We start from the raw sequence: 14,789 nt of genomic DNA on the forward strand, positions 1-14,789 counted from the left end.
ACATGATGACTAATGTTAATGCTTATTTCATTTTTTTTATTACTAACTCGCAAGTAATTATTGTGTATTTCTGGAGTACGGTGACATTGTGCTCACTCTTCTCACAATTATGATAAGTTTCATTAACTAAATTTATGGTATGGTTTATTATAAATATGAAATGAGGGAACACGGGTAGGGATGACAATTTTGTCCCGCCCTGCTTAACCTGCCCCTCCCCGTTTCGCTCTGTGCGAGTTTGCCCCACCTCGCAAAGGTGGTGGGGCGGGGAAGGAGCAAGATTTTAGCCCCGTACCACGGGGTGAGGCGGGGCAGGGATGGGTTTAGACTTTTTAGACCCACCCCACCCACCCCGCCCGTCCCCGTCCCCGTCCCCGCCCTGCCTTACCCCGCATTGCTAAGGGTTATAATTGTAAAATTTTCATACCCTAAAATCTTACTATTTAAACAAACATATCAATAGTAGCTTATTTTATTCTACTTAATGTGGTTTTCTGCCTTTATTTTGTTATGTGTTATACTATGAGATTTTTTTTCTTGATTGTCTTGTTAAACACTTGGATATATTATTCAATTTTTTCTAAAAATTTATTTGATTTGATCGGATAAATTTAATTGTAATTTCAAGTATATTTTTATTAATGAAATAGGTTTCATTAAAAAAATTGTACTATTTGTAGGGTAAATTAACAGAAAGTAGAGTTTTACAGGGTGGGGCGGGGATGGGATGAGAAAGTTTTCCCCGTCACGTGGGGCGGGGCTGGGTAGGACAGGAATAGGGCAAGACAAAACCATGCGGGGCGGGGATGAAGATCCCATCATTTGGCCCCGCCCCGCCCCATTGCCATCCCTAAACACGGGAGCATCTAATAATTTTCTCTAACTTACTAAATGTATGTTTGGATATAATAATAATCATCATCATCAAATTACCAGCTTATTTTTAGTATTTAAAACCTTTTTTTTTAAATATTTTTAATCAAACTATATTTTAACTTAAGCAAAGGAGAAAATAACATATAATATGTGCCAAACAGCGACTGAAAGGATGGTCAATTTTGGATTAGGGCATATATATAATTTTCCAACGGAAAGTTAACTAGTTGTGGCCGGCCTTGTTGTCTTCTTCCAAGTTCCAATCACTATGCCATATATATATATATATATATATATATATATATATATATATATATTTAGAGGGAGTTTCAACCTATGACATCTGCTTTTGATGATAGCTGTAAGGACCAAAAATCAAGCATAGGCCCAAAAGCCCAACGTAGATTTAATAATTCAAGGCCCAAAACAAAGAATTTGTAGAGAGGGAACACAACAACAAAGGACAGTGGTGTCTGGAGGATTTTACTTAAACAAACAATACCTGTCCTCGGATTTTTCCTGAGGAAGGACTTCTTACACTCAATTGTCAATATTCTCTCTATGTTTGTCCCTATTCTCTCTATCTTCTCCACCAAAAGAAGAACCATCCATATTCCTTGCCACCTTCATCCCTATTTATACTCCTTACCTTTGTTATCTTAACCCTTCATCTCTCACCTAACTATATTCTTTTGTTGACACTTGTACATTTTCTTGTAGAATGTAATGGAAAGAAGCTCGTTAGCTGTGATTTGCACTGTTTAGGTCACCTCCACATCAATGCAACTGATAAAGTTGGTGTTCCTTATTTAATGCGGCCAAAAAGCTTGGTGCAGAGCATTCAATGCGGTGTTCACAGCTACTTACCCTCAAACCCGATATTTTCACTTTCTCTGTCATGTATCACCAATTTACCCCTTGTACTTCTCTAGGCAATCACACCTCTACATCCTCGGGTCCTCGGGTCCCTGACTTTCATCCTAATTACCATCTCCCTTGTTCTTTAAGCTTCATCTTTGGTCCTCGGGTCCCCAAAATAGCCTTTTAAAACTTGTGCTGTTAATTCTGAATTAAAAGCCGAGTTTTAATTTTGCAAAATTGCTATTCCCGTGCCGCTTGCTTTCCCACGTGTTAATGTCTTTTCGCTTCCTGTGACACGTTCCTGACGCCTCGGAGTCCACGTTCGATCATTTATGGTGTCAGGCGGCTCCTTGTCTCCTTATGTTCTACGGCTCAATCAACATTGTACAGTTCAGATTTTCCTCCCATTTATGAGTGGGAAAATTACCGCGCGTTTTTACTTCTATATAAACAAGACCCGGGGCTGGCCGAGGCTCATTTTGGGCATTTTGAAGGAAAAGAATCTTCTAAGGAGCAGTTAAGCGATCATTCAGAGGTGTGTTAGTTTTCTCGTTGATTCTTCTTTGTTATTTATTTTTTCTTTACTATCTTCATAAGATTTAATGGGTAGATACTCTAAGTTAGTAAATATTGATGAGGCGAGGCCAAATTCTAAGGCCCAACATAGAATTCCAGACGATGTTGACATTCAACATTGTGAGGAGGGAGAGTGGCTAGTCCTACCACGGCCTCCCGAGTCAGTGATAATTCCAATGATCGCCTTTATTGAAGGTGGGATGGAAATTCCCATGGGTAGGGCAACTCGGGACTTCCTTTTAAACTATAGATTGACCTCGACCCAATGTCCTTAGGATTCTAGGGTGCGTGGATGCTATAAATCGTAAAATAGGGACTAACCTATCCTGGCATGACGTAAATTGGGTGTACAATTGCCAAAAATGAGAGAAAACCAAATATTATATGAAGTGTAGAGTTCCAGCCGTTAGGCTAATCTCCTGCTTGCCTGATTCAACCAAAGGCATAGACGAGGATTACCTCATTGTCTCGGGGAATCGGTACGACGGATTACACTGCCCTACCCAAGAAGGGGTGCCAAGTAGGGTTCCTGATGACCGAAGCAATACTCGGGATTTTTAATCACTTTCCTTTACCTTGTGATTCTGTACTTATTAAATTTTCTTAATGGTATTCATCCTTTGTGGCAGACGAGTATCACACCGCTCCGGCCAAACATTTGGTGAACTTTCAAGACCTGAACGAGATCCTCAGGTCGGAAATATTTCTGCATAGGGACGGACAGCTTAGAGCAGCCCACATTATTCTTGGCTACAAACCCTCCACCAAACGTTTTCAGAGCCAAGGATTTACGTTTGGCTCATATTAACGTAGCAGTGTCCGGTTTCCTGTTGGCTGAGCCTCCTCCTGAAGGGATCCAAGACGCGCAGCTTCCAGTGCCTTTAGCAGCTAGACTCCTCTATTCTCAAGAACCCCCCATCATTCTCGAGGACGAGGAAAAGGAGACAACTCACGAGCCCCTTCATCCCGAAGTAACTGAAAAGACTTCGAAGTCTTTTATCACGAAGACGCTCCCAGTACTTCAGCACTTTCTTCCTCGGGTAATATGAGTTTCCAAGAGAAAGAACCAGATCTTCTAGCTTTGTTGCAAGCCCATGCTGGGGGTTTCTCCCCATCTATAGTAGTACCCCCCCCCCCCCCGCCCCGATCCTGTCAATCCGGTGATGACTTGTACCCCGCCTCCTGAGGTTGTGGACAAAAAGAGGAAAAGAGGTCAAGGAGGTAAAAACACCACCGAGACCGAGGAAGGAGAGAACCCCGATCCACACACTAAGGATACTCGAGCGGGAAAAGGACACTCCAAGAAGCCTGCACACACTGGGACTTCTAAAGAGACGAGCAGAGACCAATCCAGAAAGACTCCAATTTGGCGGCCCAGCTTTACTCTAAGCTCAGGCAGTCCAGTGCTTGATGATGTCAACCTAAGGGACCCGAAGAAGGGTAGCTCAAGTTTGGTGGCCGAGTGATTAGAGAAAGCACTATGCCTCCCTGCGGATATGGCTGAGTTAAGGTCTTTCCGTAAAAGAGAATTCTTCTTGTCTTTGAAACAAGATTTAGCTAAGGTACTATACCATGACTCTATACTAACACAAATTCATTTCTTTAGATGTAATATTCATATTATTTTTCTTTTTGTAAACTATACACGTGGTAGGTCGTCCAAGCCTCTTTTATAGCTGAGGAATGGGTAGATCACTCTTTGGACTTAGCTAGAAAGGCTGAAAGCAATTTGGAGGCTGCTGTGAAAGCCCAAACTGAAGCAGAACAAAAATTGAAGGACAACCTTACCTAGTTGTCTAAAGTGGAAAAGGCTTATAAGAATGCGGAATCGGCACTCAGAGCTACGAGACTCAGGCAAACAATGCCTTGAAAGCTCAGAGACAAGCCTAGAATAGACTGGCTCTTACGGTGGTAGAGTTGAAACAGGCGCAGAAATAGCTAGAGGCTAAAGAACAAGAGAAAACTGAGGCCGAGCAAGCAGTATATGATGCCGGCATGAAGAAAACGGCTGAGAGCCTTACGGCCCAACTCAGGGATGTTGCCCATGTGTTCTGCTTGGAAGTGTGGGGACATGCCTTGGATGATGCAGGAGTATCTACTGAGTCTGAGCTTCGGGCTCCAGACAAAGTGTATTACCCTTCCGCATTACAATTGGCACCCACTCCTCCAAAGCCTCCAGCTAACTCTGGTTCCGTTCCTCCCTCTTCCACAGTCAATCCGGATTCAAATCCTTCTTTCGCTTCTGCCAAGGGCAAAGGCAAAAATGAAGACCTTCCACCCACCACTGAATTGATAGTCGTAGAGGATGAAGAGGATGTGGCCGAAATTGGGCAGTCTAAAAAGAAGAAAAAAGACAAAACTCAAGAGAGACAATCAAGTGCTTGAATCTTTAACTTGGGGACTTTTAAGGCATTTTTTGTAATGGGCTAATGAACTAGTGCTGCCTTACTTTTGCGTTGTACTGATCTTTAATTTTTTTATAAAACCAAAGCATGGAACTTACTCTTCATTGTTTATACTATTTTTGTCTTTTTACTTTTTATTCACATCTTTATACATGTTCTATTGTCATTCTTCTTGCTTAATACCTACTCCATAGCTCTTGGATATATTGTCACAACTTCGATAATATATTAGCTTTTAAACTTAAGCAAACCATTGCATAAGGTTCACTTGAAACTGAGGTTTTTTTTTATATATAAAAAATCAGGCTCCCTGGCCATACTGTATAATTATGATCCAAACAAATTGTGTTTGGTTGGGCTAAACAAAGATCTCGCCAAAGTGTTTGCTGCCCCTAGGCTTATGGACCGAGGAGCCGGACAAAGCCCAATTTCAATTTAACACTCAATTACTTTTGTCCCCGTGCTAGTTTTCCTTAGGCTTGTGGCTCGAGGAGCCGAATAAGGACTAAGTTCAATTTAACACTTAGAAGATTTTGCAACCGTGTTAATTTTCCTTAGGCTTGTGGCCCGAGGAGCCGAACAAGGACTAAGTTCAGTTTAACACTTAAAAGATTTTGCCACCGTGTTAATTTTCCTTAGACTTGTGGCCCGAGGAGCCGAACAAGGACTAAGTTCAGTTTAACACTTAGAAGATTTTGCCACCGTGTTAATTTTCCTCAAGCTTATAGCCCGAGGAGTCGAACAAGAACTAAGTTCAGTTTAACACTTAGAAGATTTAGCTGTAACGATAATTATGTCAAGAAGGGAACACGGAATAATAAAGTAAGACAAGTTTGCAATTTACATACCAAAAGATACCAAAAGGAGATCTTATATTTAATAATAATAATGTCGTAGATTGTTTATATTCCAAGGACGAGGGATTACTTTTTCATCTAAGTCTTCTAGGTAATAAGCCCCAAAACCCGCTACAGACGTGAATCTATATGGCCCTTCCCAGTTTGGACCCAACTTACCCCAAGCAGGATTCTTTGCTATTTCCACTACTTTTCTTAAAACAAGATCCCTTGGCACTAATGGCCTCGGCTTCACCCCCTTGTCATATGTTTGTTTGAGCTTTTGTTGGTGATTGGCCATCTTCATGCTGGCATAGTATCAAGATTATCAAGTAGCATGCGATGGTTTCCTTCAATATTATAATGTTCAAATTTCAAGGTTGGGAACCCTGACTCTAGAGGGATTACCGCTTCCATCCCGTATGTCATTAAGAAGGGCGTCTCGCCAGTCGACCTACGGAGGGTAGTACGATAAGTCCATAACACATGAGGTAGCTCTTCTACCCATCTCCCTTTAGCATCATCTAGCATCTTCTTCAGTCCAGCCAAGATGACCTTGTTGGTGGCCTCGGCTTGACCGTTTCCTTGAGGGTAAGCTAGTGTCGAATATCCATTTCTTATTCCTAGATCCCCACAATATCTTCTGAAGGCTTTACTATCAAACTGAAGACCTTTATCAAAGATCAAAGTATGTGGGACTCCAAAACGAGTAACAATATTCTTCCAAAGGAATCTTTTAGCATATGCATCTCTAATATTAGCTAGTGGTTCGGCCTCTACCCATTTAGTAAAGTAATCTGTGCCAACGAGGAGCCATTTTCTATTACCAACCGCTCGAGGAAAAGGTCCAACAATGTCCAAGCCCCATCGAGCAAACGACCATGGGCTAGATAATGGATTCAAGACTCCCCCTAGTTGATGAATATTTGGCGCATACCTTTGACACTAGTCACATTTTTTTACATATTCCAGGGAAGTCTTCTGCATATTTGGCCACCAATATCCCTAGGTTAAGACCCTATGAGTTAAGGACCTTCCACCAGTGTGACTTCCACACATACCTTCATGCAATTCTTCTAATATAGGCTTAACGGCTTTAGGATGTATACACAAAATATATGGTCCCGAATAAAAACGCTTGTATAACTTTTGCCCTTCGGAAAGCCAATAACGGGGAGCACTCCTTCGTACCTTTTCTGTTTCCACTTTCTCTTCGAGCAATATACCTTGCTTTAAATAGGTAACAATAGGATCCATCCAACTCGGCCCTACCTAAATACTATGAATTCCAACTGCCGGGATGCTGGCAAGACAAGAGGTCATCATATCTTCCACCATCACCACCCGAGGAAGCTTTGATCCCAAGGACGTTTCTAGCATAGCTAGTGAATTAGCATGAGCATTCTGTCCTCTAGGGATTTGTCTTACCCTAAAACTCTTAAATACATTTAAAGCACATTTCACCCTGTTGAGATATTTTTGCATCCTCTCATCCCTAGCCTCAAACTCCCCATTGACTTGCCCAACGACTAACCGGGAATCATAATAGAGTTCCACCATTTCTCCCCCCAATTGTCTAACCATTAGAGCCCCTACCAAAAGAGCCTTATATTCGGCCTCATTATTGGTGGCTATAAACCCTAGCCGTAATGACTTTTCCATGACCAATCTCTCGGGAGCAATCAGCACAATCTCAATTCCTGCTCCTTTTCGGTTAGACACCCCATCCGTATAAACTTTCCAGGGGAGAACATCAACGGGTCCAGCAGACGTCACTGTTAACATTACTTCTTCTTTCTTGAGGTTACCCTTAGTAAATCAGCGAGAACCTGTCCTTTGATCGCTGTCCGAGACATATACTTGACATCATATGCTTCAAGCCTTGTTCCCCATTTTGCTACTCGGCCGGTGTAATTCGATTTCCTCATGAGAGCCTGTAAAGGCAATTGGGTAAGTACTACTACTGTGTGGGCCTGAAAATAATGTGGAAGTTTTCTCGTAGCATGTACAACAACTAACATTGCCTTTTCCAAAGGCAAGTAACGCATTTCTGCCTCCTGTAAAGATTTACTAACGTAATACACAGGCTTTTGAATCCCATCATCATTACGTACGAGGACAAGACTAACAGCGTACTCCGTGATCACCAAGTAGGCGTACAACACCTCCTCATTCTCAGGTCTAGATAGTATCGGCGGGCTAGCTAAATATTGCTTTTGATCCCCAAAGGCCAGATCGCATTCCTCAGTCCATTGAAATTCTTTCCATTTATGCAAGAGCTGATAAAAAGGTCTACACCTGTCCACGGACCAAGAGATGAACCTGTTTAATGTTGCCGCCATACTAGTCAACCTCTGTACCTTCTTGGGATTCTGAGGAGGGTGTAAACCCATGATGGCCTTAATCTGGTTGGGATTAACTTCAATTCCCCGATGCGTTATCATATAACCAAGAAACTTTCTTGAACTCACCCCAAAAGAACACTTGGAAGCATTCAGACATAGCTTATGCCTTCTCAGGATTAAGAATGTTTCTTCCAAGTCCCCCAAATGATCTTCCACCCTTTGGCTCTTAATCACCATATCGTCAATATAAGTTTCCATGTTTCACCCTAACTGCGATTCAAACATTCTAGTTACCATTCTCTGATAAGTGGATCCTGCATTCTTGAGACCCAAAGGCATTACTCGATAATGGTAGTTGCCATTGGGAGCTTGAAAAGCTGTTTTCTCCTAATCAACTAATGACAAAGGTATCTGATGATAACCTTGAAAAGCGTCCAGGAAACTCATCCGAGGATGCCCAACAGTAGAATCCACTAGTTGATCAATTCTTGGAATGGGGAAAGGGTCCTTTGGGCACATCTTGTTAAGATCAGTGAAATCTACGCAAACTCTCCACTTCCCGTTCTTCTTTTTAACCACCACCGTGTTAGCAAGCCATTCTGGGTAAAAAGATTTCTTTAATAGCCCCCGCTTGCTTCAACTTATTTACTTCTTCCCTTACAGCCTCAGCATGATCCTGAGATGTGCACCAAGGAGGCTGTTTACGGGGCACAGCCTCGGGACTGACATTTAATTGATGACAAATAAACTCAAGGTCAACCCCCGGGACATCATATGTCGTCCAAGCAAAAACATCAATATTAGCCTCCAAAAACTTAATCAGTTCTGTTTTTTCCAACACAGGTAATTAGGATCCCACCTGGAAATACCTTTCCTTATTCCCCGCTATGCATACCCTTTCCAGTTCTTCAGCCAAATCTCCACCCGAGTTGGCGCCCTGTCCTAGGGTAGGCTCTTTAATTGCTATAGAGTTTTCTGATCTGCTCCTGTCTTTGGATTCTCAGTTGTTTTAATAATCGCGGACACCAAACATTGCCTGGCTACTGACTGACTACCAAGTAACACTCCTACTCGTCCACAAGTGGGGTATTTAACCTTTACGTGCAAAGTTGACAAGACCGCACCCATGGCATGAAGCCATGGCCTAGCCAAGATAGCCGTGTAAGGTGAATAAGCCTTTACAACTATGAAGTTAACCTGTACTTCTTCGTCTTCAACTTGTACAAGCAATTTAATCCTTCCCTGAGGAATCATCGGCTTCCCATCAAAGCCTACTAACGGTGAGTCATACTTTTCAAGGTCTTCAGCTTTCAGATTTAAACCATTAAACAAATCAAGATACATAATTTTTGCTCCACTTCCGTCATCAACCAAGACTCGTTTCACATCATACCCCCCGATCCGAATAGTGACTACTAAGGCATCATCATGTGGTTGGCATCTCCCCTCCTTATCCTCCTCAGAGAAACCCAAGACAGGGATTGCCGACACCTTCACCCTCTTAGTGATTTGGTTACCCCTTTTCACGGCCTCATCCCCAAGACCACCCCGCACAGACATGACCCTGGAAGATGTCCTGAGCTTTCCTCCCGGCTTCACCAAAATGACGTTAATGGTGTCCAATGCTGGTCGGGGCGTATTACCACGGGCCTCTTGGTGCCCAAATTGTCCTTCCAGCCGAGATAAGAGATGATTGAGCAACTCGTTTATACTTATCTATGCGATCCATGAGTTGGCGCATATTTAAAGCAACTTTCATTATCAATGATTTTCTCAGACCGTGTTCGGTAGGGAGCCCCCCCTTAAAAGTCCTTACAGCCACATCCTCGACACCACCATCAATCTCATTATAGGTTTCCCAGTACCTATCTGAATAAGTTTTAAGTGTCTCTCCTTCCCTCATTGCCATGGATAACAACGTATCTAAAGGCTTAGGGACCCTGCTGCACGTTATGAACCGGGCCCCAAATGCTCTTGTCAATTCCTCAAAAGATCCTACGGATCCCTCCTCTAAAGCGTCAAACCAGTGCATGGCCATCGGTCCAAGGCTAGAAGGAAAAACTTTACACATCAAAGCTTCATTATTCGAATGAACAACCATTTTCTGGTTAAAATTACTAACATGCTCCACGGGATCATTCCTACCATTATAAACAGTAAACGTAGGTTGAGAAAACCTATGGGGGAGCTTTGCCTTGTTTATCCTTCTTGCGAAAGGGGATTTAGAGATTTGCCTTAAGGCCTTACTCATAGCATCATTTCCCGTGCCTTGATATAACCATCCCCCAGCTCGTTGGCCCCTGCCTTTCTTATATTTTCCTAAAGAAGAAGAAACAAAACGGGATTCACTAGGAGGGGATTTGGATATCTGGTGATCATCCCATCCTTTCCCATCCTCAAAACTATCACTAGACGAGAAGGATGGACTCTGCCTATCACTCCGCCTTCGTTTCAGCCTTCTGCGTAAATAGTCTATCTCTGATTGCATCTTCTGCAGCTCATCATCATGAGAGACACGATCCCCAGTATGTGACCTTCTTCTTCCTGCACGATCACTATGATACGATTCCACCACTACACTTGGGGTATGCAGCCTACCATTCCTCTGTTGCATGCTTATAGATTGATTCTCCCTCTGTGAACCAACTGATTCTTCCCTTTCCTAGCTTGCATCTGCCATATATCCTCAAGACAAAGCGTCACACTTTATTGTTTCCCACAGACGGCGCCAATTGTAAGGACCAAAAATCAAGCACAAGCCCAAAAGCCCAACGTAGATTTAATAATTCAAGGCCCAAAACAAAGAATTTGTAGAGAGGGAACACAACAACAAAGGACAGTGGCGTCCGGAGGATTTTCCTTAAACAAACAATACTTGTCCTCGGATTTTTCCCGAGGAAGGACTTCTTACACTTAATTGTCAATATTTTCTCTATGTTTGTCCCTATTCTCTCTATCTTCTCCACTAAAAGAAAAACCATCCATATTCCTTGCCACCTTCATCCCTATTTATACTCCTTACCTTTGTTATCTTGACCCTTCATCTCTCACCTAACTATATTCTTTTGTTGACACTTGTACATTTTCTTGTAGAAGGTAATGGAAAGAAGCTCCTTAGCTGTGATTTGCACTATTCAGGTTATCTCCACATCAATACAACTAACAAAGCTGGTGTTCCTTATTTAATGCGGCGAGAAAGCTTGGTGCAGAGCATTCAATGCGGCGTTCACAGCTACCTATGCTCAAACCTGATATTTTCACTTTCTCTGCCATGTATCACCGATTTACCCCTTGTACTTCTCCAGGCAATCACACCTCTACATCCTCAGGTCCTCAGGTCCTTGACTTTCATCCTAATTACCATCTCTCTTATTCTTTAAGCTTTATCCTTGGTTCTCGGGTCCCCACAATAGCTATTTATCATCAGACCACGACACCAATCAATTTTTGGTGTAGGCGGAGATTGAACCCCAAATCTCTTATTTAACCATTAAAGAATTTATCAATTGAGTTAGCTGGAACCCACTGCCATATATTTTATATTGTAACCCAAATAGCTAGCTTTCTCTCTAATGTGGCATGGGAAAGAAATGAGAAAATTTCAAAGGAAAAAAAAATTATTGGCAAAATCACCATTTGGTCCTCACATTTCGGGGTTATAGTCAATTTGGTCCCTACATTTTAGTAACAGTCAATTTGGTCCCTGTTATTTTCACATTGCAGTCAATTTGGTTCCTACTATTAACTTACTAACGGAATTGCTTATGTGACAAGCAGTGTGCACTGTTGGCATACTTAAAGATGAGGTGACTAATAAAATAATAATAATAATTTTTATTAGTCATTAAAAAATTCCATATTAGTATTTAAATTGTAAAAATATAATAAAAATTCTCAAGAATAAAAAATTAAGATCATCCTCAAATTTTCTTGTATTTTCCTGGTAACAAATCACAAAACTCAAAATCAAATTTGGAATTGCTTCTCTTTATTTGTTTCTCTCTTAAATAGTAAAACCTAGATTTGATCCCTCTCCAGTATCTCTCTCTCTCTCTCTCTCTCTCTCTCTCTCTCTAAAATCTCACAGCAAACTCACTATCAAACTAATAGCAACAAAGACACGTATTCAAATAAAGAATATCCAGAAGACCAATATTTCAATTGCTTTTTTATATTTTGTTTTGTTTCTGGGCAAGCAAAGAGAAAATGGTTCCAAGGAAAGAATTGAAGGAAGGAAGGTGTCTAAGTTTGTGTGTGTGTGTTATCTGTTATGGCCAACATTGTGTCTGATGGAGTTGCAGCGGTCAATGGCCGCGGAGGACAACGAAGACCTTTTCGCTGGCAATCAAGCGATGGCACTGTTGGTAGTAAATGCTAGAAGAGCTTAAGGACTTTGGCCATGGAGGCCGATCTGTGCTTCGGCCATGGAGGATTGAAGCTAGGTTCAGTTGTAGATTAGAGTCATTAGAAAGTGAGAACTTTGGGTTTGCAAGTGAGAAAGAGAGATAGTAAGATAAAGAGTTTGAGAGAGAAGAATAGTTAGATATGGTACAAATTTGTTTTTAAGTTTCATGTTTTGGTGTTTGGCTGAAATGAATGTAAAAGAAAAATTAGGAATGGTCTAAAATTTTGTTTTTCTATCTTTTTTAAATTGATGAAAAAAATTATTTAAATTTTGTTAATTTAAATGCTGATACATTGTAATTTTTAATGTTTATTTAAAAACTTTATTTTTTTTATTAGCCACGTCATTTTTAAGTATGTCAACAATGTACGCCATTTGCCACATAATCAATTCTGTTAGCAAGTTAACGGTAAGGTTTGCCACATAAGCAATTCCGTTAGGAAGTTAACGGTAGAGGCTAAATTGACTGTTACTAAAATGTAAGGACCAAATTGACTATGACCCAAAAATGTAATGACCAAAATGGTGTTTTCGCCAAAATGATTTATAATGCTATAAATATAAGGTGATTTCATTTTTGGTTATTTTTAATGTAATTTTAATCTTAACTTTACTCTAATCTCACTCATAGAAAATGCTAACAGATTTAACGAATTTTTTATAGAGTTGTGCTTAAAAATGACATGGAATATAAGCTGATATATATGGGCACAAACGGTAGAATTGGTGGTAGCTTTCCTAAATTCTCTCCATATCTTAGGATAAAAACTTACTTTTCCTCTTTTAGCTAATTACTTTTTCTTTTCACTCACATCGTATTCTTTATTTTAAACCCCATTTCATTTAAATATTATTTATTCATCCATTCTTTTTTTTTTTAATCATTCTTTTCACTTTTCAAAACACCTACTTTACATCATTATAGCTACCAAAACACAAAAATAATAAACAAATGGTTTAAGGAATGAACGGTTTTTCCTAAAAATAGAGAGCCATTATTCATAATAACACCTATCATAGGAGTGAATTGGGTAAGTTGATGCCGAAGGTTTTTTTTTGGGTGTCTTTTGGCTTTGGTGAGTAGTTACCCATATTCAACCCTTACCCTATTTTAGTTAAAATACCAATGCTTATGTCCAAGTCAATGGCTTAGGTTGTATAAATAGTTACACTAACACATAAATTGGCATCTCTCTCTCTCTCTCTCATCTTTTCTTGATGAGTCACTGATTACTTCCATCCACCAGCAGTACCACTAGCCAGTCCACAACTAGCACCCACCCTTTGCCAAGAATTACCCCATCTATCAACCAAAAAAAAAAAAAAAAAAAGAGCACTCACAAATACATTACCAAATCAAAAGCAACTGCACAAACCAACAACAAAAAGCTGTCGTGGCACAATAAATTTATAAATATTTTTCACAATTGCAAGTTAGGTTGTGATTAGTCTAAAATAAAAGTAATATTGGAGGTGATATTTTACTATTAACAATTTGAATCCCTAAACCAAAATTATTATCTAAACACCCATATTCCAAATCGGGGAATTATTGTATACTCCCAGAATACTGTAAATGAGTATCATAAATGCTTACTCCCTCTTCTCATATGAATGGTGGGTCTCACTAATTAAATTCATGATGAAACCCACTATTTATGTGAGATGGGGAAGTATGCATTTATGATACTTCGAGAGTACCTAATAATTTTTCATTCCAAATCCGGCAAAACAAACACTCTCCCCTCCCCCCCCCCCCCCAATCAATTCGCATAATAATTAAAATAAAAAAGACAAATTCAGAAGTGAATTTTTGAAGACTTTGGTATGGGGTAGTGGGAAACCTTACTAGTAAAGCCCACGATATAATGAGAGAATTAAAAGTGATTATGGTGAACATAAAAATAATGCTGAAAATGTATCAAGAAATAACGGACCAAATTAACATAATTAAGAACCACAAAGAAATCAACAAAGAACTGAAAGTGAATTTTTCGCAAATAAAAAATGAACATATAACATTGAAGTGACTAAAGAAAAATTACTCATCCAACCCAAAATAAAAATAAGTAAATAATATTAGCATTTCCTCGTATTTACAATGGAAATATTCAAAGTATAAATCTTTCTCTCCAGCTATTAAATTACAAAAAAAAAAAAAAAAAAAATTTTTGCTCAACAATATTGGACTTTCACAAGACCTGAAGACTAATGGGCTCGCATTATAGGGCTTGTGATAGGCCCTCTTAAGTTAACCCACAAACAAAAATTCACCCAAAAGGAGCACCGGGCCTTCGTCTTACTGTTGTTGATGCTTATCCAGTGTAGCTCTATTAATAAAAGCAAAGGAGAAAATATTGTATAATACGAAACAAACAAATATTGAGCTGCATTCTTTGCAACAATTTTGTAGTATAAAATGCGACTGAAGGATGGTAAATTTTAAACACACTTTATGACAAAAACCCAATGGTAGACTTAAGTA

General features: G+C 40.1%; 2 protein-coding genes across 2 annotated transcripts; both read right to left on the reverse strand.

The window, feature by feature from the left end:
- Positions 1-6,826: 6,826 nt before the first annotated feature.
- LOC142634999 (uncharacterized) lies at positions 6,827-7,339 on the reverse strand. Its single transcript, XM_075809225.1, has one exon. The coding sequence runs from the start codon at positions 7,337-7,339 to the stop codon at positions 6,827-6,829; it is 513 nt and encodes a 170-aa protein (XP_075665340.1).
- Positions 7,340-8,862: 1,523 nt separating this feature from the next.
- LOC142635015 (uncharacterized) lies at positions 8,863-10,513 on the reverse strand. Its single transcript, XM_075809237.1, has 2 exons — positions 9,716-10,513; positions 8,863-9,615 (listed from the first exon to the last, which is right to left on the reverse strand). Exons 1-2 carry the CDS (start codon positions 10,511-10,513, stop codon positions 8,863-8,865), a joined length of 1,551 nt encoding a protein of 516 aa, XP_075665352.1.
- Between the last annotated feature and the right edge of the window lie 4,276 nt (positions 10,514-14,789).

This window comes from Castanea sativa, chromosome 1, assembly GCF_040712315.1.
Source record: "Castanea sativa cultivar Marrone di Chiusa Pesio chromosome 1, ASM4071231v1".
NCBI lineage: Eukaryota > Viridiplantae > Streptophyta > Magnoliopsida > Fagales > Fagaceae > Castanea > Castanea sativa.

Excerpts from the sequence above, each read along its gene's own strand:
- LOC142634999 (XM_075809225.1), bottom strand. The coding sequence starts at position 7,339 with ATGTTAACAGTGACGTCTGCTGGACCCGTTGATGTTCTCCCCTGGAAA.
- LOC142635015 (XM_075809237.1), bottom strand. The coding sequence starts at position 10,513 with ATGCAACAGAGGAATGGTAGGCTGCATACCCCAAGTGTAGTGGTGGAA. Across the intron at positions 9,616-9,715 it reads GTGGTGTCGAGGATGTGGCT|ATAAGTATAAACGAGTTGCT; the intron begins GTAAGGACTTTT and ends TGGATCGCATAG.